This window comes from Aotus nancymaae, unplaced genomic scaffold (assembly GCF_030222135.1).
Source record: "Aotus nancymaae isolate 86718 unplaced genomic scaffold, 86718_ANA_hifiasm-v0.15.2.pri h1tg000032l_0, whole genome shotgun sequence".
Lineage (NCBI taxonomy): Eukaryota > Metazoa > Chordata > Mammalia > Primates > Aotidae > Aotus > Aotus nancymaae.
Genome location: NW_026988445.1, coordinates 148363 through 171557, shown reverse-complemented (window position 1 = coordinate 171557; position 23195 = coordinate 148363). Strand labels below are relative to the sequence as shown.

General features: G+C 50.1%; 1 protein-coding gene across 2 annotated transcripts; it reads left to right on the top strand.

Annotated features, from left to right (window-relative positions):
* The first annotated feature begins 5723 nt into the window (after positions 1 to 5723).
* RD3 (RD3 regulator of GUCY2D) lies at positions 5724 to 22136 on the top strand. Of its 2 annotated transcripts, none has more exons than XM_012459593.3 (3): positions 5724 to 6094; positions 16602 to 16908; positions 18767 to 22136. In XM_012459593.3, the coding sequence occupies exons 2-3, from the start codon at positions 16613 to 16615 to the stop codon at positions 19056 to 19058; spliced, it is 588 nt and encodes a 195-aa protein (XP_012315016.1). In that variant the 5' UTR covers positions 5724 to 6094; positions 16602 to 16612; the 3' UTR covers positions 19059 to 22136. The 2 variants fall into 2 exon arrangements, with proteins under 2 accessions (XP_012315016.1, XP_012315015.1); XM_012459592.2 differs by having other exon boundaries at positions 16599 to 16908.
* Positions 22137 to 23195: the final 1059 nt, after the last annotated feature.

The following is a 23195-nucleotide window of genomic DNA, read 5'->3' as shown; positions in this document are numbered from 1 at the left end:
GCCTTTGTCCAGCACTGAAAATGAGACGTGTCTGGTGTTCATGAGTGAGGCTTAGAATGGGCCCAGAGGCTTCTATTTGATTTGCTCATGTCACAAGGTCAGCAGTGGGGAGGGCAATGGTTTGGGAAAAAAACCTAGTCTATTGTCCTGGCTTTGCTTCTCACTTGCAGTGCTAAATGAGCAAGTTGCTAGCTTATTCTGAGCCCATGATCTCAGCACGTGTGGGAGTAAGGGGCATCGGAGCTCCCCATCGCGTACTGTTTTGGGATTCTTCATAGAGCAGCCCAGGGATGAAGGAACACGGTGTATGGTGCGGGAGTGGGAGCCAGGAGGCAGGGCCACCCTCCGGGACATCTCTGGGTTTCTGCAGCTCCCAGCCCTGCTGCACACAGCCTGTCTTCCTCCTCTGGCTGGGAGCCCCATGCGGTCACACTGGGAGCCCCATGCGGTCACACGTGGGCCTGCCCTCTCCAGCTCCACCCTTGGCACCGGGTCCTGGGGCCGCACTAATTACGTGCCTAGAAAACCTTTGTTGAGGAAATGAATGTGGGGCTAGTGTGCAGGGAGGGTGGATGTGGTGAATGAAAAACAGAGCACTTAGAGTTCCTAGGGGGTAGGATTCCAGCTGCTTATGGGTCTATCAGTCAACACGCTGGAGGAGAAGCTTCCAGAAAGAACTGTTCTCAGTCCTTCTCGTACCAACAGCAAGGCTTCCCCTCTGACTTCTGGGGAAGGATTACATTAGAGCAGCCATATTCTTGTCCCTGGCTTCTCTATAGAAAGGCGCTGTGGGAGGAGGCAGGTTGCTGAACTGGGAACCCGGGGAACTGAGCACCTCAGGCCTCACCGCTGCGGCTCATGTCTCAGCCTCATTCATCTCCGAGCCCAGCCCTCAGCGAGGTGGCTGCTGAGAGTCGTCACTGGCTGTGTGGAGAAGTCTTGGAAATAAATGTTGGAAACGGATGCTCGGTGCCACAAAGAAAAATCAGCACTGAGACAAAGGATCTTTCAGCAACGCAATTTTTACTTCCTGGACTGCAGGAAGAATACTCCCAGCAGCCATTGTGCCACGAGAATACAATGAACGAAGGAAAACCCACAAATTTATCCCTTATGCATTTGGGGTTGTCCTTACTGCTGTGTCTGATCTCTGTTGCCTGGAGTCAGACCTCACAATCTAAATTAAAACCTGATTGGTTAATAACTTAAAACTTTTCTAAACAGGTAAAAGCCATGAAGAGTTGGAGCATGTCCGTGAGCACGTCCAACACAGATATCTTGGTTCAAGTACAAGGATGTAGAATGTGCTATGTGCCTGTAAGCATGGCATGTCTAACAGCTACATAGGATAGGGCTTAATGGAGTTACTAGCACACTTATTCTTTAACAAGAAAGGAAACTTTCAAAAGGAACTTTTCTACTTCCCACAAGAAGGGAGATCCAGGAGTGGGGAGGCAGGAGCCACAGGGAAGGGGTGTCAGTAAAGCGGGAACCCGATGGTGGCTGGAGGGAGAGACTGTGGAGAGAGTCAACGTCCGAGGGCAATTGGTGGGGTTTGCCGTGCTGCGCAGGTGCAGTGAACACCTCCCTGTTCAGCTCTTCTCTAAAACTTTCAGCAACTTCTGATTTAGCCAGACTTCCTGGAGAACGGCGGAGGTGCTGTGCCCGTGTGAAGAGTCACACAGAGCAAGAGCAGACCCTGTGTCCTTGGTGGGGTCGCCCTGGGAGTCCTGGGCCCACCTCCAAGCTCCAGTGGCAGTGTCTCCAATAACCTGCACCCCTCCCTGTTGCTAATGGCCCTTCCTAGAGGCCATCATTCTACTTGACCTCTTGTTGGCATGTAACATCGCAACTTTCTCACAGGACTGGTGCGTGCTGGGTGGTGCCAACTGCTGTTACAGAGAACCCCCAACTCAGTGCTTTGACCCAATAAGCACATGATTTTTTGCACATATTAGAGTTCAACATGAATGATCAGTGAGTAGCTTTTCAGAAGTGATTTAGGGACCTAAACTCCTTCAAAACTGTATCTCCTCCGCCCCTGAGGGCCTCAGAGTTCTGGCTGATGATCAGTAAAGGGGAAAGGTGGAAGGTGGACAGTTGCACAGGGTGTCTACATGCCACACCTTGAAGTGGCCCACGTCCCTTCCATCTATACCCTATCATCACATGGCCCCAACTAGATGGGAGAGAGGATGGGGAAGGAAGTCCCGGCTGGACAGCTGCTTCCCAGGAGCATGTTTACTACATGTTCATGTACTCTGGAGGAGAAACGTGACTGTTGGTGGACAGCTAGCCATTTCTGCCACGGGCCCTCAGGTTACTCCATCAGACCACAGGGCAGAACTGAAAAGAAGCGGTGGTGAGTGATTCTATGGAAATGGAGTGTCAAGCTGCTGTCTAGACAGAGTCGACAGCCAATAAATGCCTGGTGAGTGAATGAGAAATGCATTATGCCTCGTTCCCAGCCAGCTGGCAGGGAAGGAACATTCTCATTTTTCCTGCAGTCAGACACATTGCTTCCTGTACCTGATGTCTGAATGCATTTGGGTTGCTACAACAGAATACCATAAACTGGTGGCTTATAAATGACAGAAATTTATTTCTCACAGCTCTGGAGGCTGGGAAATCCAAGATCAAGATGCCAGTAGAGTCAGTGTCTGCTGACTTCCTAGTTCATGGAGGCATCTTCTCATGGTGTCCTCACTTGGTGGAAAGGCCAAGGAGCTCTCTAAGACCGTTTCATAAGGGCAGTAATCTCATTCCTGAGGGCTCCCCTCTTATGACCTAATCACCCCAAAAGGGTCCCACCTCCTAACCATCATCTTGGGAGATTCAACGTCAAATTTTGGGAAGGACATACATTCAATTCATAGTACCTAAAGAGGAAACATGGCCTCAGGAATAGAAAGAGGGATGCCCAGAATGAAGAGGTCTAGGTAACTGCAAGTCTGGGCTGTACCTATGAATATTCTGTCAGTTTATTTCAACTTCATTTGGGATTTTGGGCTACACAGAGTTTCTGCAGGACTTGGAAAACCCAGTGCATGACTGAGTGGTTAGCAATGATTTGGAGGCCGGGTGCGGTGGCTCACACCTGTAATCTCAGCACTTTGGGAGGCTAAGGTGGGCAGATCACGAAGTTAGGAGATCAAGACCATCCTGGCCAACACAGTGAAACCCCATCTCTACTAAAAATACAAAAAATTAGCCGGGCATGGTGACACACACGGTCCCAGCTACTCAGGAGGCTGAGGCGGGAGAATCGCTTGAACCCAGGAGGCAGAGGCTGCAATGAGCCGAGATCACATCACTGCACTCCAGCCTGGGTGACAAGAGCAAGACTCTATCTCAAAAGAAAAGGAAAAAAAAAAAAAGAAGAAATGGTTTGAAATAGCCTGGAAAGACTCCAGCGAGGAGAGAATAGAAGGAGTGCACGCGCGCGTGCATGCACACACACACCACACACACACACACACACACACACGCACACAAACACACAGCCAGGACTCTTCTTTAGTCTCCATGCGGATTTCAACCCAGCCTCGCCTGCAATAGCCTCATAACTCCAAATTTCCAATTTATTAATCAAATGCCATCTATGAGGCAATGTTGCAGGCCCCACTGGTGCTTTTGCATTTGATGGTTGCTGAATAACTAACTATGCTCCAGCAACTTCCATCCGTGCCAAATGAGAAAAAAACAACCACCACCTTTTCTCCCCAGAGCAAATTCACACTCAGCAAGGATAATCACAAACCCTCCACAGGTGAACATCAGAATAAATGAGCAGTCAACACACCCACCAAGGCATGTGAGTTATGGTGTCAAAGCAGCTGTCAGGGAGAGTTCCGGGGTAGGGGATGTCTCCCTCTCCTGATCACAGGCACCACTTGAAAAATGCAGGAGAGGGGCTGGGGGAAATTGCTGTAACTCGGGTCATCTCTGTGCCTGTTCCCTGGTGTCCCAGGGTCAGGAGTCCTGAAGCGCATCTGGCCTTGGCAGCTGCTGCGACGGAATCTTTCCCATGGCTCAAAACATTGGCCTCTATGACCTCATTTACATTTATTGTGTGTGCCTTAGAGTGGGAGAGATTAACACAAAAGCATGGCTATAGAAAGGGGAGGAATGGTTTTTACTCAAACACAGAATGGTTGGTAGCAGACCCAAGGTTGTACTACTTGGAGATAAAAGTCTTTAACTCTGGGCCCTAATGCTGTCCCTGCTCCCCACCTGCCTGCCAGACTTCCACCTCCTCCTTGCCTGATCCAGCACACACAGGCTTGGCTGGGACACGTGGAGAGGGAAGAGCCAGGCTCAGCCAGCTCCTAGCCCCTGTAGAATGGTGCTTTAGAAATCCGTGCTGCACAGATGAGCATGTGACTTGGTCCCTGGCCCGTGTCTCCAAATTGCCTCCAGCAACTTTCCTAAAGGGAAGGTAAAGTCTTGTCATCCCCTGCTCCCTTCCCTACAGTGTGGAAATGCCTCGGAATTTCTGCCTTTGGACCTCCAAGCCATGCCCCTTGGGAAAGTGCCAGGAGAGTGTTGGGGTACTCAGAGGTGGGGAGTCCCAGTTACCTGCTTTGGGTGACTCTGGCCTTAGCTGACCCTGAGGGGGAGGCCGCCTGGGAACTGTGGGTCAGAGGAGGTCAGCTTCAGCTCCCCCAAATGTGGGGATCTTTCATCACCAAGTGACCCTCTCAATCTTTGGGACTGTCGTGCTGTGAACTGATCAAGAGAAGTATATGATCCAGCTCCTGACTCAAGATCCCTGCCTGCTTGATGAATGGGGAGGGAAGGCGGATGGAACCAGCCATGAATGACAACTCACCCTGGGATGAGATCATGCAGGCAGGCAGGTGGGCAAAAAATAAGTCTGTTTCGTCAGCCATTGTTTAATTTCTTCTTAGCTGTACTTTCTGCTTTATTTCCAACACAAGCAAAATCAGATGTGTGCAAAAGTCACTCCATCACCCAGCACAGCATTACCTAAGATCTATTATGATGCAGCTTCATGCCCATTAAGGTATTGCCATGCCCCTCACAGGGCAGCGTGCATCTGTTTTGGTGCCACCTAGTGTCTGTTAGGTGCAAGCTGGCCCACACGTGGCTCCTAGCCAGAACAGTCTACAAGCGACAGCGTGGCCAGAGAGCAGAGACAGGAAGGAGGCCCAGACCTGAGTGTGGGAAGCTGCAGAGCCGCAGCAGGATGCTTCTGCTAGCTCCAGATGTCCTCTCAAATACCTCCCCATCAATGCTTTGTGCTCCCTGTTCCCTCTTTTCCTGGATAGCCCCTCCTTCCGAAAGTCACAGCTGTCTGCTCTTGAGCTTGCATTGAGGGAAGGAAATAATTTAGATAAGCAGAGAGGAAGACAGGTGAGCGATCTGGTGGGGCAAAGGCGGAATCCCCCGTCTCCTGTAGGACGGAGTTGATGGAAAGGGGATCACCATCCAGGAGCCCCCCCCGCCAGGTAGGAAACATGTGCCAGTAGCAGGCACACCTAGGTCCCTGCAGAGGGTTGGGGGAGCATGTCACCCAGTTTGCGCCGCACTGAGCACTGGCTGGAGGAGGAAGGGGCCCAGAATGCCATCTGGACACAAGTGCTCCCCTACTACCGGGGCCTGGTCGTCTCAGGCTTTTGTGTCGGCTCAGCCACTCCCTCTACAGATAAGGCTGCTCAAGGCAAAGAGGCTTAGGTGGGTCTCCAGGGCAACCACCGCTCAGGAGCTGGCCCGCCTCCATGGTTCATCAGGGAAGCTGTGGCTCCAGCCTCCTGGGACACACACACACACACACACACACGCACGCACGCACGCACACCTCACAAACAACAGTGCAGGCTGGATCTTTCCTCCGGTCTCTTCTCTTGGTAAAACTCAGAAACCCAAAGAGAGGACCCAAAATCCTGAGGCCAGCTGGCAGCAGCAGAGACGCCAAGGGAGACTAGAGGATGTAGTCTGCCCTGCCCTGCTGTGGCTGCTGAACTTTCTTTTTTTTCCTGAAAACATCCAGACTCTCTCTTCTCCCAGACTGGGAAGCAGAACACAGGCCCCCTGCTGCAACGCTGCCCCTGAGCAGAGGCTGACCTCAGAGGTAAGAGGGAGGTCTCCCCAGGAGACAGTGTCTTTCCCACCCGTGCCCTGGCACAGCTGCACCTTTGGAAGTTAGGGCCGAGGCCTGGAGCTGGGTGGGGTGGCCTCAGAGGGTGTGGCAGGCTGGAGAGCATAGAAAGCCATCCACCACCAGGGCCCAGATGGCCACAGGGAGGCCCCTTCAGTCCTCGCCAGTTCCACAGGAATTGGCAGCCCCTGCAGCATCCTCGGGGCTATAGCCTGCTCCTTGTTGTGTAAGCCTGTGGGAGGCCATCGCTTCTGTCTGTTCTGGAACTACAAGCCCCTCGGGGAGGACTCAGCTCCAGCATGTTCCCTTCTGCCTTTATAGAGCGGACACAGGCAGGGGAAGGAAAGTGAAACCCAGATCAGAGACTCTTGCATCGGTTTGTGAACCGTGATTCAAGCACCTACTAAGTCCAAGGCACAGAGTCAGGCTCTGGGGATGCAGCAGTGCCCAGCGCCCGAGGGTGATGGGTGTGCCTCAGTCCCCTCGACCACAGAACAGTCTGTGCGTCCCCGGTAACATGCCCAGGAGAGCCGGCCCGGGCAGATAGGTTCAGGGTGGGGCGCCAGGGAGAAGAGCAGGCTTGGAAGGAAAGTCTGGCGGCAACCAAGGCATCAGGGTCGGTCCCTTCCCACTGTGATCATTCAGACCTGTGTTCACGCCCTCTCCGGGCTGCACCTCTGCCTCAGAATGGGGAGGACTGGCTGCCATTCACTCATTCATTCAGGAACTGCTTATCAAGGGCCACTGTGTGCAGAAGATTCAACCAGCACAGCTCCCTCCCTTGCAGAGTTCATAGCTGGGTGCGGGAGAGATAAACAACCAAAAACGTGAGAAACGTGTTTGCTGGATGCTGTGGTGCTGGGCCCCTGTGCCAGGCCCTGGTGGTCGGGATCAGTGCTCCATGCGTCGGGGGCAGTGAGGGGCCGGCTGCAGAGAGTTGTTTCTTGAGGGGTTCCTGACAAGTGAGCAGATGTCTGTCAGGTGGGCAGAGGATCCACACAGGTCAGGCCTCCTCACACGTGGCTTGGTGGATTACAGGTTATTTTTCTATGATGCCAAAGAGAAATAAGATCAATCTGCAACCTGTAAAGTTGGACTTGGGCCTTATCAAACACAGGGCTGGGAGGAAGATTAGCCAGAGAAGCACCTACTCTCTGCCCCTACTGAGAAGTCTCTGCCCGGCATGAGGTTCTGGGGTCAGCAGAGTCAGCCTGCCGGTGCAGTGAAGCAGCTGGTGCTTTGGGACAGCCTGGCTCAGGTGCTGCTCTGTGCCCGGGCCTGGCAGGTCACACAGGGCAGCCCCTCTCCCTGGCCTGCAGGTACCCAGCTCAGCCTGAAAGGTGGAGGACCCGGGTCGGGTCCCCTGGCCATGGCTCCCTTTGCACTGAGAAATCAGCCTTCCTGGACAAGGTCTGCACGCCCTCACTGGTTGGCTGGAGCCAGCGCGGGGCCTTGGTTCTCACTAGAGGTGAGAGCACTCTCATCCCTGCCGCAGGGGATCAGAGCCCTGTTTCTAGCTCCAAGGGCACATCCCACATGGTTCCCACCATGGAGACATCGCTGGTCCCCCTCTGAGTGCCAACTGCAAGGCAGAGACGCCTCTTGCCCTTGAGGCACCATGGAGAGTTCTTCCAGCACAGCTAATGAGCCACAGCTGGCAGTGGCGCCTCCCAGGGAGCCTCAGGAAAGACTTTATCCTCAGGGATGTGCAAAATAGACTGAAAGGAAGCCTCCGAGAGTGTGTGGGCAGGGGGAGGGGGCAATGGAGAGGAAAGGAAAGAGGAAAGAGGACATCAGAGAATGGAAGATAACAGGCGTGGGTGAGTGATGCCAAAGGACAGAGACAGAACACACGAGGGCTTCCCTATCATCTGCTCTTCTCTGTAAACCCGAGGCCGCATCACCTGGGCCTCTTGAAACAGGGAGGCTCAGCTCTCCCAACGTGGTGACCAGAAGCCAGGGCTGAGGAAGGCCAGGAACCAAACTGGGGTCAAGATTACACCAAGCCAGGTGGTCCTTTACTTTGTGTGCCCTGGGCCCCTTTGGGAGTCTGTGAAGCCTGTGTGAACACATCTTCAGAAAAATGCTTCTAAATGCATAACAGCAAGTTGATTGGGTTACAAAGGAAACAAGCTCTATTGCAATGCAGCTATCCAAAAAAAAAAAAAAAAAAATCAGAAATTTGTGATAGAGTAATACGTGTGCTTCCCTATCAACATGTGAAGTAATAAACCTAGCAGCAAGTCTAATAAAGGTCATGATGTCACAGTAGTGATGAGTATACTTGATAATTAAAGAATAACAACTTTAAAGTGTTTTGTGAAAAATCTGTGACTTCTGCAGGAGATAAAGCCACAGGGCTACTGATACTGTGATCTACAGCCCTCATTCACAACTGAAGGAAATACCACATTTCAGTTAAAGGTTAGTGGAAATAAGATGACTTTTTTCCCCATTCAAGTTCATAAATCTCTTAATCTTCCCTAGGACCCCAGGGTAAGAATCTGCACTAAGCCACAATGGCAGCCACTGATCTAGGTGAACCAGCTTCTTGTTAGCTTATAAAAATAAAACAGTTACACAGACATGACCTCATTGGATTTTCACAGTAACTTCAAGTAACTGAGAAATCTCCGCCCAGACTGAGAGTCTTTATTATTCCCTTATAGATGGGGGAAACTGAGGCTTGGGCCGATGAATGTGACTTGAACACAGGCAGCATACACGCTAAGGGAAGGGAAGGGTGTAGGAACTGAATTCAGGTTTTCTCTGCTGGAGGCTGCGCCGTCTCCCGAAGCCCAGCCTGCTCCACCTGAGCTGGTGATCAAGCGAAGGCGGAGTGGGGGCGCAGCCAGGCCTCCAGCATGCATCTGAGGTCAAAAGCAGTGGAGGTGGTGAGTGGGGAGGGGACTGGACCCCAGGCCCCAGACTCTGTGGAGGGAATATGGGGAGAGGGAATGGAAGGCGTCTGTTGAGGGACAGCAGCAACCGTGTCCCCACCCAGGCTCCCAGAGGGAGGAGGGCAACAGCCCAAAGATTCTCACTGAGGCCCCCGAGGTGGATGGAGGTCTTACGAAGCAGGGCCCAGCCCGTGCTCCTAGCTGGCTTTCATTTCTTTTCTTCTTGTTTTGTGTCATCATTGGATTTGGTCAGCTGTCTCCTCTCCACAGGGTCTTCACCTCTTTCCAGGTGGGGTTTTTGTTTTTGTTTTTGTTTTTGTTCTTGAGACAGTCTTGCTATGTTGCCCAGGCTAGAGTGCAGTGGCACTGCCTTGGGTTACTGCAGCCTCCACCTCCCGGGTTCAAGCAATTCTCATTCCTCAGCCTCCCGAGTAGCTGGGATTACAGGCGCATGCCACCACACTTGGCTAATTTTTGTATTTTTAGCAGAGATGGGGTTTCACTATATTGGCCAGGCTGGTCTCAAATTCCTGGCCTCAAGTGATCCAGCTGCCTTGGCCTCCCAAAGTGCTGGGATTACAGGTGTGAACCACCACTCCCGGCCTTCAGGTGAACTTTTTAGCCGCCTGATTGTGTCATAAAAATTACAACCCCTGGTTACTGCACAGGATTTTTATAGTTTACCGAATGCTTTCACATACTGTCTTTCACCCGAGTCTCAGAGGAACCCAGTGGAGTGGGCTGAGCTGGTGTCTTAACACCACTGTTTAAATGCAGAAACCAAGGCCTCGCTGGTTAATGAGCTGTAATGTTACGCAGAGAATAGTGGGCAGGCACTTCCTGGGCACACCCTGCATGGACTGTGCAGCCAAAGCCCAGGAGTGCCCTTCTGCTCAGGAGAGCTGTGCCTTTGGCAGCATCGCAATCGCTTGTCTGCTTGTTTTCCTTCCTCTCTTGAGTGTATACTCCTGAGGGAGTCCCAGCACCTAGCACAGCGACAGGCATACCCGCCCTGTGTTTGCTGAGCGAGTGAGTGGATAAGACTCAGCCTGCAATTCAGTCTCCAGACCCTAGATGCCCCACGCACTCCACTGTGCCAGCCCTTGATGCCCAGGCTCGTGGGTGGAGAAAGGCGCAGCAGCAGAAATCAGCAGAATGGGAACTGCAGGCAGGGGTTCCAGGGAACAAAGCAGGCCGTCAGGTAGAGAATCAGGAAGGCTTCCTGCACAAGTGAGTTTTGAGGTAGAGTTTTCCAACTTTTAGACTATGAATATGCATAAACATGCAGAAAAGTGCAATAAATATCCATCAATACCCCCCAGATACAACAATTGCTAGTATTTTGTCACATTTGCCGGCCCTTGTAGAGGCCAAGGGCTTGGCCCTCTGAAGGTTCACTGAAAAATCAACTCAAGAAAGGCTGATGAATTGGAGAAAAGGCATACAAATTTATAATGAATGTGTACATGGGGAGAATCACAGAGGAACTGCTCACCCCATACTGGGGTTCAGAAGCTTCTATACCATCCTGGAAAAGCAGGTTATGGGAGGGGAGGAAGAGCAGTTCTGGCGAGAGGATTACTAGGGAGAATGAATGGGTCAGGGAACAGAAATGAGCCATTGTACCTGTGAGAGGGTCTGTTCAGGTGGGGGTCATTCTCCATCTTAAGGAAGGGAAGAGGCCGTGATCGTATAGTGGTTAGTACTCTGCGTTGTGGCTGCAGCAATCTCAGTTCGTTTCTGAGTCACGGCACCAAAAAAAAAAAAAAGGAAGGGAAGAAAAAAACCATCATTCCCTTTGATGGGTCTGGATCTTAGATACAGGTTTTGGGAGAGACGGTGGTCCTGGGGAGGGCCAGAGAGACCGTGAGGCTTCTTCAGTTCAGCATGTCCAAATGCCATATCTTGGTATATTGGTTTCGGAGCCCCAACATCCTATTTATGGGGTATGTGTATATATATTTATGTAACGTTTTCTGAACTATTTGAATCTAAGATATTGTAGACACCCATAAACACTTTAGCACCTCCTAAGACTGAGCTATTGGCCAATATTCCACATGGATCCTTTTCTTTTCTTTTTTTTGAGATGGAGTTTTGCTCTTGTTGCCCAGGCTGTGGTACAATGGTGCAATCTCGGCTCACTGTAACCTCCACCTCTCAGGTTCAAGCCATTCTCTTGCCTCAGTCTTTTAAGTAGCTGGGATTACAGGCACATGCCATCATGCCTGGCTAATTTTTGTATTATTAGTAGAGATGGGGTTTCACCGTGTTGGCCAGGTTAGTCTCAAACTCCTGACCTCAGGTGATCCACCTGCCTCAGCCTCCCAAAGTGCTGGGATTACAGGTGTGAGCCACCGCGCCCGGCCCTTTTTTCTTTTAAACATAAAGAAGGGGATCTTACCTAACTTGATAAAGGGTATTTCCATTTTTTTTTTTTTTTTGAGATGGGAGTCTTACTCTGTCACCCGGGCTGGAGTGCAGTGTCATGATCTCAGCTCACTGCCACCTTTACCTCCCAGGCTCAAGTTATCCTCTCACCTCACACTCCCAGATAGTTGAGACTACAGGCACGTGCCGCCACATCCAACTAGTTTTTTATATTTTTGGTAGAGATGGAATTTCACCATGTTGCCCAGGCTGGTCTTGAACTCCTGAACTCAGGCCTCCCAAAGTGCTGGGATTACAGGGATGAGCCATCGTGCCTGGTCTATCCTAATTTTTTTTTTCTTTTTCTCTCTCTTTTTTTATTGTTTTGAGATGGAGTTTCGCTCTTGTTACCCAGGCTGGAGTGCAATGGCACGATCTCGGCTCACCGCAACCTCCGCCTCCTGGGTTCAGGCAATTCTCCTGCCTCAGCCTCCTGAGTAGCTGGGATTACAGGCACACGCCACCATGCCCAGCTAATTTTTTGTATTTTTACTAGAGACGGGGTTTCACCTTGTTGACCAGGATGGTCTCAATCTCTTGACCTCGTGATCCACCCGCTTCGGCCTCCCAAAGTGCTGAGATTACAGGCGTGAGCTACCGCGCCCAGCCCTATCCTAATTTTTAAAAACAAGGATTCAATCAGCGCTCATGCATTTGAGGCAGATTGTAAGTGCCGTTGACTGAGTAGGAAGAGTTTGTCATGGGAAGGCCCTGAGGTCACCATGGCACTGCCACTCTCCAGGTGGGGAGCCAAGTTTGGGGGCCTTGAGGCTTAAACTGAGGAGTTGGCTCTGCCACAGTGGTGAATTTAGAACCAGGCGGTATAGAAAATTGTGCCAGACACTCAGTGAAGTTTGCTTTTGCTGTAGTTTAACAGACTTCCTCCAGGCACCACGTCCTTCCCAGTCTCAGCTGTGGGTCAGCTTCTGGGGATACCCTGGGATAAGGCAGCCCCTCTGGAGTCTGTCTGGCTTGTCCACCTGCCTCTCTGTCCCCATTTTTCCTCCCTCTGTCTCTCCCTCCCTTCTTTGCCCTTAAGAACTTAATCAGACCCACTGAAGAGCCTCCTGGGGGAGCAGCTGGCACCAGGACAGAAATAGCACCAGCAGAAATCTTGTCTCTGCCAAAGCCTCCAGTCCTGGCCAGAGTTGCAGGGAGTGAGGGGTTGGGGAAGAGATGACTCAGAACACCTTCCTCCCCTGTGAGACCCTACACCTGGGCCAAAGAGGCTCAGAGCCCACAGAATTCAGGACTCAGGTGGGATCTCCCCACTCAGCCCCTGCCATCTGAAGCTGGGGGAGGTGGGTGACAAAGCACCTTCTCTAGAGGCCAGCTCAGGTCAGAAGCCTTAAGCCTAGGGAAGCGGGACCCCACACAGGCTGCACCCCAGGCTGGACTCAGGCTTGCTTCTGGCCTCACTCTGCCTCGAGGTGAGGAGTCTAGGGGTTCAGGAGACATGCCACCCTGTGGGCACTTCCCTTCCAGATCGGGCTTAGGGACTGAAATCCGAATTCCCTGCCAGACAGTCACCCGCCCACTTCCCCACAGAAGGGGCCACTGAGCAGGGCAGGTGGCAGTGCCAGCAAGCAACACTAATTCAGAGGGTGGCAAGGTGGCAAAGAGGTGGCTGGTTGTGGGGGTGTGATTGGGCCTTGGAGGTGAAAACTGGGGTGTCTCCATGCATGTTTGCAAGACCCCTTACCATGCGGGTGAAGCAGAGGTGGGAAGAGAGGCAGGCAGGCTGGGGGGCCAGGAGCTGTCCCCACCCGCCTCTGTGTGCCAGAAAAGAACTCTGAGGAGTCCAAGAATGCCGTCTGAATCTCACCCTCCACGTTGTTAGGAAGGTATAGTTGACAAGGAAGGAAACGGAACATGCTTTATTTCACAGTTCGTTAGCTTACGTGGCCGTGGCATGGATATTCTGAAGTCTATTTCACCTAGAGGCAAAAGTTATCTTCAGTGTCTCCCATTGCTTCTCCCACATTTCTCTCGGCCACAGGAGAGCCCTCCATTGCCAAGCCACTCTCTTGCAATCTTCTTTCAGCTCAAATGCAAAACCAGATTAAGAAGAAAAAAACCTCCTAAGGAGCTTTGAAAAATGCCCTCTTGTTCAGGGTCAGGTCTGGTCAGGTCTGTGGGGCTTGTTCCTTGATCCAGCCATATGGCTTCTCCATCACTGATTCATTCCTTTGTTCAGGCACTCATTCATTCGTTTGCTATTATTAAGTGCCTACTGACTACATGCCCAGCAGCAGGGACGGAAAGGTGAATAAGGCACAGGCCCTGTCCACATACCATACCCAGGGTCAGAGAGGTAGGCAGTCACACTCCGTAAAGTGCTCTTGAGCTGTGAAAAACACCTGTGCGGCCAGGTGTGGTGGCTCATGCCTGTAATCCCAGCACTTTGGGGAGCCAAGGCAGGTGGATCACGAGGTCAGGAGTTTGAGACCAACCTGACCAACACAGTGAAACCCCATCTCTACTAAAAATACAAAATATTAGCTGGGTGTGGTGGTGCACACCTGTAATCCCAGCTACTCAGGAGGCTGAGGCAGGCGGCAGGACAATGGCTTGAACCCGGAAGGCGGAGGTTACAGTGAGCCCAGATCGCACCACTGCACTCTAGCTTGGGTGACAGAGCAAGACTCCATCTCAAAAAAAAAAAAAAAGAAAAACATCTGTGCAGAATGTACTCAGGGGACAAGGTAGAAAGTGGCCATATCTACCTGGGAGGTGGGAAGGTCATCCGAGGGTGCTGACTCTAGATCTGGTCTCCACGCAGAATGGGCAGGCATTTCAGGCGGAGGGAGGAACACTGACAAAGGCATGGAGCTGTGAAATAGTCCAGCACGTTCAGTAGCCCTTGCAGGAACGAGTGACTAGGCATGCTTGTAGTACTTTTCAGTGGCTACACTATTCACTCTTTTGGTGCTGAGCATCAACCTAAGCCATATACTTTTAAAAAGACTCCAGGGAAAGTGACATATTTAGTTACAGTTACAGCCCTTGTGCCTGACAGAATCCTTTAGCCTTAGGCAGAGGCTCCTGGTGCTCGTGGCTCTCTGGCCATAACACCCCCAACCCTGTGCTCCCACCCCACAGTACACACAGCACTGCCCAGCTCCTTTATTCTGGGCACATAAAGCAGCTAAGGGCTGAAAAGTAAACGTCCTAGCTGCTATTGACCCCGGGAGTAGGGTCTAATGGTCCATTCTTCCGTCCCAACCTCCCAGGGAGGGGTCAGCTGTGTAATCTGAATCCTCCATTGGTGATAGGCTTAGGTTGAGTGCAGAATGAAAGTTTTCAGATTTCTTTCTTTTCTTTTTTTTTTTTTTTTTGAGATGGCATCTTGTTCTGTCACCCAGGCTGGAATGCAGTGGCACCCTCTCAGCTCACTGAAACCTCTGCCTCCCCAGTTCAAGTGATTCTTCTGTCTCAGCCTCCTGAGTAGCTGGGACTACAGGCATGTGCCACCACGCCTAGCTAATTTTTGTATTTTTAGTAGAGACGGGGTTTCACCATGTTGGCCAGGCTGGCCTCAAACTCCTGATCTCAAATGATCCACCTGCCTCGGCCTCCCAAAGTAGCTGGGATTACAGGCATGAGCCACCATGCCTGGCTTGTTTTCAGATTTCTTAATTCTGATGGTTGCTAAAGGAGTTGGTCATTCAAATCTCCAATGGTAAGAAGGGATTTAGTTGTGGCCTTCCAGAAAGCTGCTGCTACCCCATCGTAATGTTCCCTCTGTGCCTGATTCTCTACCGTAAAAATTCATTTCTCTGGGTTAAGCATTGGGGTGCAGAGTGGTGGGAGGGTGGCCTAAAAATGCATGTGTCCTCCGGAGGTGACAACGCCCTCATCACCGTGCTGTTGAGACTGAGCTTATCTGACCTCTTTCTCTGCATTTGGAGGGTCTAAGCAGGAACAGGATCACTGGTGCATGGAAGGGAGGCACTTCTTGGAGGGAGGAAGGTGCAGAAAGGGAAGTGGGGTACCTTGAAGACCCACTTCAGGCTTTAGCTCGGGAATGTCATTTCCCTTCACTGTTGTTAGAAGCACAGACCACATCTGACAGGTCATGGAGTAGCTCATTCACCCATTCATTCATTCATTCATTCATTCATCTATTCAGTCAGTCCTTTATCAAATCTGTATTGAGCAGGCCCATTTGGGGGCTCCGTGATGAGTTAGGGTAGCTGCTGTCATACCTCCTGCTCCACTTAGCTGTCTCACCTTGTGCTATGGCTGAATCCTCCCTCCACCTGGGACCCCTTCTCCATCAGACCATGAGTCTGAAGCTCACAGTCACCTCTCAGTCTGCTCTGGCCCCTTTCACCATCTAGGGTCACTCCTTCCCCTCTCACATCAGTGCTGACTCTATGCTTCACCAGAACTCCCTCTCTCCATTGATGTCAATGCGTTTACTCATCAAATCTTGCATCTTCTGGAGAGCAGGATCCTGGGATCCTTTCGTGTTTGTGTCCCTCCACAGATTTGTACACAGTGCTTGATTAATGCTGAAAGGATGAATGAATGAATGGTGGGCAAGCTGGGTTTCTTCAGGTTAATGTCAACCCCATATGGTTCTAAGTGTCCTTCATCAATAAGCTGGAGGCATTTAGAAACTGAGGGTGTTTTCCTGGTACATTGACATAGGATGCATCTGTCCTGAGTGTGTGTGTGTGTGTGTGTGTGTGTGTGTATGTGTATGTGTGTGTGTTCTCCTAGATTAACATAGGATGTATCTGTTCTGAGTGTGTGTGTGTGTGTGTGTGTTCCCCTTAAATCATAGGGAAAGCTTGTGCTTGGCCATAGTCAGTATGTTTCCTGCTTTGTTGGGAGTTAGTGGGGATTCAGAAGGCCATTTCTCTGGGGATGCTTTAAGAATTGTTATAACGGTTAGTCTCTTACTTTTATATGATCTTACAGTATACCAAGTTTATTCACAACTGCTTCTCACAACAGTCCTATCTTGTCTTACAGAATTAGAAATGATTGCCCACACCTACTTGAGGCCACTCAGCTGTGAGGGCAGAGCAGGTCTTTTCCCCTAGGTCCCAGCTCTCCTTCCTCCCCCTTGGGTTCCCGGGTTCGCCACCCTAACTAACAGAGGGGCCCAGGAAAGACACACACCTGTCCTGTCTCAGCAGGACCAGGGGCCATGTCCCTCATCTCATGGCTTCGGTGGAACGAGGCCCCATCCCGGCTGTCCTCCAGGAGCCCTGCTGAGATGGTGCTGGAGACACTTATGATGGAGCTGACGGGGCAGATGCGAGAGGCTGAGAGACAGCAGCGGGAGCGCAGCAATGTGGTCAGGAAGGTCTGCACTGGTGTGGACTACAGCTGGCTGGCCAGCACACCCCGGCCCACCTATGACCTCAGCCCCAGTGAGCGGCTGCAGCTGGAGGATGTCTGCGTCAAGATCCACCCTTCCTACTGTGGGCCTGCCATCCTCAGGTGAGTGCTGGGAGGGGGACCCCTGTTGGGCTGCAGGCTCCAGGAAAGCTGGCTGCAGTGGCAGGGGCCTGAGGCCACCATGACTAGAGCCAGGGAGCCTGGATGACCTAGTCATCTGTTAGAAGGAGCAAGAGGGGAAAAGGAATCTGAAAGAGACCAGGAATGCTGGGCTAGGGTTAGAGTCCAGCGGGAGGCAGGAGGCAGCTCCTGGAGGCGTGTGAGTTTTGATTCATGAGAACACAATGCCTTTGAGTTTTCTCTTCTCCCTGCCCAGATTGTTATTGTCCCGGATTTTAATTTACCTGGCTTCTTTTCTTTCATCAGTTTATCTTCAATATTATCTTCTTGGAGAAGTTTTCCCAGATGTATTTCCAAAATCAGATTCTTAATTATCCTAGCTTATGTTAGCTTTCACACTAGTCTGCCCAAAGGTGAGTGAGCATGCATGTGTGTGTGCATGTGTGTGTGTGTGTGAGAGAGAGAGACAGTGAGAGAGAGAGGGAGAGTGTGTGTGTGTATACAGGAAAAGTTCAGACAGAACCCTGGGGCACTGCTTGGGTACAACAATGTTCCTGAATATAAATGTAACCTTACTGAAGCTGTGACCACATGGTCCTGTCTCAGAAGGATTGGTGCTGATGTCAAAGAAGCATTGGGTAATTTCAAAATAATTCAAGTTCTTTATCTACACTTCTCTTTGTAAAGGAATATAAACCCACAATAAAACATCTTAAAATTCCTGTTAGTCTCCCAAAATCTTCCCTCACCCATCCCTTTAACCAACATATGCATTAATTGTTCACCTTTTTCTTTGAAATTGCCTTTAAAAGCTCCTCTCCTTCAGTCCCATTCACCCTCTTCAGCCCCATCCACACTCCTTGGTTTTTGCAGTTGCTTTTACCACCCCTCCCCATCCTTCATCCAGGCGGAGAACCTCACCCTCCCCCAGTTTTCTGATTCTGCACTGCAGAAGCCTCCCAAAGTATATCTATTCCAGAAGTACCTGGGGACAGGGGTGGGTCATGGGATGGAGCTGCTGATAAGGGAATCTGGGCTAGCAAATCAATCCCCAAAAGTGAGGGGGAAGGCTGGGTACACACAGGTCATGATTTTCCTGTCTCATTTCCCATCTCATGTCACTGCTGAGAAGACTGAGAAGTCCTGACTCTCAATCTGGTGGAGGAAATCTGGTATTAAATAGACTTGCTAACCTTAACTCATGAGCTCTAAGCAGAGCTAGCCTAGGCAGAGCAAACAGCTTGGGAAAACACGCAGGCCCCCGGGAGAACCTGGGACATGTGGGGGTCACAAGTGATTCTTCCTGGCTGATGTGCAGGGTCTTCTGGGGAGGTATCAGGGGACCCCTGTGCATGGCAAACAGCTCACCTGGAAGGAATATCACAAGGGCAGTGACATCATCAGATATATGTTTCAGAAAGATCATGCTGGCCAGTGGGTAAACAGACAGGAGAGGCTTAGCCAGAAGGCCTCCCATCAGTAAGGCTGCCACAGCAAAGGACTCCCCTTAATGCTCTGTCATCAACAACCTTAGGTAAGTGTCAGGATGGATCTTTACACACCTTAGTTCATTATAGCTCACAAAAAGGCAGCTATCATCTCAGATTACAGACGAGGAGGCTGAGGCCCACGGAGGCCAGAAGTGGCAGAGCTGGGTTTTGAACTCAGGATTGGTTGAAGCAGTAGCAACGTGGGGTGGTTCCTGATTCGCTTCAGGAGCAGGGTAGAGTGGGTAAACTGGCCACCAGGATGTACGGGCAGCCCCTCAGGGTTAGACACCCCAGGTACCAGGCCCGCTGTTGCGGGTGAGTGGTCCCACGCGCCCTCCCCTCCCGCCCAGGTTCCGGCAGCTGTTGGAGGAGCAGGAGCCAGAGGTGCAGGAGGTGTCCCGGCTCTTCCGCTCGGTGCTGCAGGAGGTCCTGGAGAGGATGAAGCAGGAGGAGGAGGCCCATAAGCTGACGCGCCAGTGGAGCCTGCGGCCCCGCGGAAGCCTGGCCACCTTCAAGACCCGCGCGCGCATCTCTCCCTTCGCCAGCGACATCCGGACCATCTCCGAGGACGTGGAGCGGGACACGCCGCCGCCACTGCGGTCCTGGAGCATGCCCGAATTCCGGGCTCCCAAAGCTGACTGACCCCTGCCGCTCCCCTGCCCAGAAGTGGAGCCGTCTACAGGGGGCATGATAGGCTGGTGACCGGGGCGCCGGGCCGTGGAACCTCCCCACCTAGCCCTGACGAGGAGACGGAGACCCGAGGCGGCCCCATCCCAAGACGCTGCTATACAATGAAGCAACTCCCCGCCCCACCCTCCTCCTCTGGCCACAAAGCCGAGTTAGGTCGTAGAGCAGCACCACCCTCACCCTCTCTGTCTCCTGCGCTAGCCTGCAGGAGCACCCCCTTCCCTAACTGGCAGATTCAAGACCTTGGAAGACAGACCATTGCCCCATCCTCATCTCCTGCTTCTGTCTAAAATGGGGGGAGTTGCCCTACCTTTTTGCAAGACCTAGGGTCTCACTCCAATTTCAGGGATGTCCCATTCACTCCCCTACCCCCATCCCCAATGATAAGGGACCTGTTAAATGGTATCCATTCTTGCTAGTGACTGGCTGAACTCACCACTGCAGGTGGGTCACAGCCTCACAGGCAGGTACAGCTGGAAGCGACCAGAGAGACAATTAGATCCACTCTCTTCAGCTAGTAAATTCGGAAATTGAGGCTGAGAGAGGAACACTTCTTCCACCTTTAACTGTAGCCAGCTCCTCATGAACAGTGAGATTGTTCCTGCATGAATAGTGTCTGTTCCTGAGTCTGGAATCCTGGGCTGTGATGGGACAGGTCCAAAGGCTACATCTCTACCTACCTGTGGCCTGATCTATCTCTTACCTTGGCACTGGGATGAGGGTCTAAGCTGCTCTCCAAGAAGTGTAGCTAGGGGTGGAGGTAGGTTACTCATTACCCCATGCCACAGTGTCATCACATGGGCTGTGGCCAGTGCCTAGCAGCTTCTTCCAGAGGCTAAACTTCAAGGCCTTCAGACGCTGCTCTAAAGAGTCCAGGTGTTTCAATTCCAGGATTCCCCCTTCTGCAGCTGGTCACACCTGCTCTCTGACTTTCTCCAGGAAGTGATGCCCAAACCCCTGACTGACCATGAGGCACCTGAGTGAAATGTTCTAGAAAAGCTTCCTGCAGACTTCACTGTCCTTCCATTTTCTAACATGGTTAGGCCTTGATGATGGGCGTGTGAATTATCCAATGTGTGGATCACCCGCGGAAAATCTGGAAGGCCAGGAGGCCTTCCCACACACTCTGGGGTTGAAGTGGAGTATAAAGGGGATGGGTGGGGAAAGTGTCTACCCTCAACTACCAGTGCACACGCAGAAAATGCAAGTGGATCTTAATAGTAGCCTAAATAAAATGCCAGGAGGAGATATAATCAACGGAGAGTTGGGGGGTTGGGGCAGAATCTGTGTATTCCCTCAGTGGAAAAAGTTTTTTTTTTGAATGATTTGGTTTTGAATGATTTTCACTGGAATCTGGACAGAGAATCATAGGATGGTGGAAAACCTCTGATCCAACACTATCGAGGTGGAAGGGTTGACTGGCTTATTAATATAATTGGTAGAGGTTGAGAATCACTTAAAATATACATCTTAAACATCTTACATATTTTATTTGAAGACATAAAAAGTTCACTTGATTGCCAAACTTTTTTTTTTTTTTTTTTTTGAGATGGAGTCATGCTCTGTTGTCCAGGCTGGAGTGCAGTGGCACAATCTTGGCTCATTACAACCTCTGCCTCCCAGGTTCAAGCGATTCTCCTGCCTCAGCCTCCCAAGTAGCTGGATCTACGGGTGTGCGTCACCATGCCCGGCTAATTTTTGTATTTTTTAGTAGAGATGGGGTTTCATTATGTTGGCCAGGCTGGTCTTGAACTGCTGACATTGTGATCCACTCTCCTTGGCCTCCCAAAGTGCTGGAATTATAGGCCTGAGCCACCAGGCCCAGCCACCAAACTTTTGATTAGGTACAAGCTATGCTTTTTTGTGACCTGTATGTTTTGTCTGGTGGGAGTCCTACGCTTAAGTTTTCTTGGTTTGTACTTGAATCATAACAGTAAGAACAACTGGCATAAAAGAGTTTTGGAACAAGCAGAAGTGACCCTTGGTAAGCAGACAGCTCAGCTGGTAGGGGCAAAAGTGTTGGGGGAGAATTAGAAAAAGGTCTCCACACGGTGGGCTTTCTGGGTGCCCTGGATGTGGGTCAGCAGATGTTTTAGAGGAAATGGTTAACCTGGAGGGAGATTCAAAGGAGGCTGGATAAGACAATATCTATTTTTCTTCCCTACTACCTTACACATACCTATTCTCTCCAAAGAAAGGGAAGACCTGAGGCTTTCAACGTGGTGTTTTTTAAGTTTAAGTAACTAGCTGCCGATGAAAACCTTTCCTGCCAACCGCAGGCATGTGGACAGAACCCACCAGCCTCCTCAGACACTGGTTGTCCTACTACAGGTAATCCCAGCTGGTGGCTCTCAAATTCATGAGGGTCCAGAAGTTGTTCCTCTGGATTCCGGTTGTTAAACGGACTAATGATGTCTGCCTCCATTTCTATTTTTAAAAACTCAATAACCACAAATAAAAAAACAAAAAGTTTGAGAGTGTCCTTGTAAGTATTTGATGAGTGGCTGGTGGTATTTTGGAGGGGACAAGTTGAGCATGTTTAAGACTGCCACAGACAGCCTGTTTGCACCCAGATCACCACCACTAGCCACTAGAGGGAGTGGGTGAGAGGCTTGGACTACTTGGTGACTACATTTTTTTTTTAACTTATTATGAAAATTTTCAAACACACAAAAAAGTAGAGGGAAAAGTTTAAGAAGCCCCATATGCCTATCACCAAGGTTTACTGGTTACTAACAGTTGGCCATATTTTATTTTTGTGTGTGGAGTATTTTAAGATAAATCCCAAGATGTTGTGACACTTCATCTCTGAGAACTTCAGTATGCACTACATAGGCATAAGAACTTCTTCCTATAAGACTATACTACCATTATCACTCTTAACAAAATTAACATTAATTCCTTAATATTATCTAATGTCCTGTCCAATTCAAATTTCCCTGTTCTCAAGAAATGATTCTTGGGAGGCTGAGGTGGGTGGATCACCTGAGGTCAGGAGTTCAAGACCAGCCTGGCCATCATGGTGAAACCCCATCTTTAAAAAAAAAAAAGAAATGATTCTTGCAGTTTATTTCTTTGAACAAGGATCTAATCAAGCCCCACACATTGACAAGAAAGTTGCAGTTTATTTTTGTTGTTGTTATTTTATTCGCAGCTTGTTTTAAAGTGGTTATACAGTATTATGTAATTCCACAATTACGCATTGTTTAATGATAGACTGCTTATGGAGCACTCATGTTAACATGCAATAAGTTAATGACTGAATGAACTCAAATGATAAAAATTCTGCAATTTAGCCTAATGATTCTCTTACTCAGATTTTTATTATGTCATTTGATTAAAATTCTTCCATAGTTGCAACCAAGATTCCTTCATATTTTGAAAAGAAATGTTAAAAATTGAGAGTAGACTGGGCATGGTGGCTCAGACCTGCAATCCCAGCACTTTGGGAGGCCAAGGTGGGCAGATCACTTGAAGTCAGTAGTTCAAGACCAGCCTGGCCAATATGGTGAAACCCTGTCTCTACTAAAAATACAAAAATTAGCCAGGCATGGAGACACATGCCTGTAATCCCAGCTACTCAGGAAGCTGAGGCAGGAGAATCATTTGAACCCGGGAGGTGGAGGTTGCAGTCAGCTGAGATGGCACCACTGCACTCCAGTTGGGCAACAGAGCCAGACTCCATCTCAAAAAAAAAAAATTGATAGTGACAATATATCTAATATGACTTTTCATTTGATGAAAATACTTGTCACATCATATGTTTTATTTTCGAGAACATGCTTGCAAATAGCAACCTAAAACCTTCTCCCTTTTTCTTGCCACTTAGAAACAAAACACCAAAATTTATCAAAATAACTCAAGGGAAATCTTAAGAATTCCAATAACAGATAATGAAAAAATTTTGTCTATTTTTGATGCCATCGTTCATCATGTAGTTAAATTTCAGTCTATGTCTTAATATTCATGTGACCTTCCAACAAAACACAAAGTTACTTCAAAATTTATTCATAGACAAATTATTTTTAGACAATTATTTTGATTAGTCACCTTGACCCATTTGTTAAAAGGGGAAATTGGTATCTGTTTCCT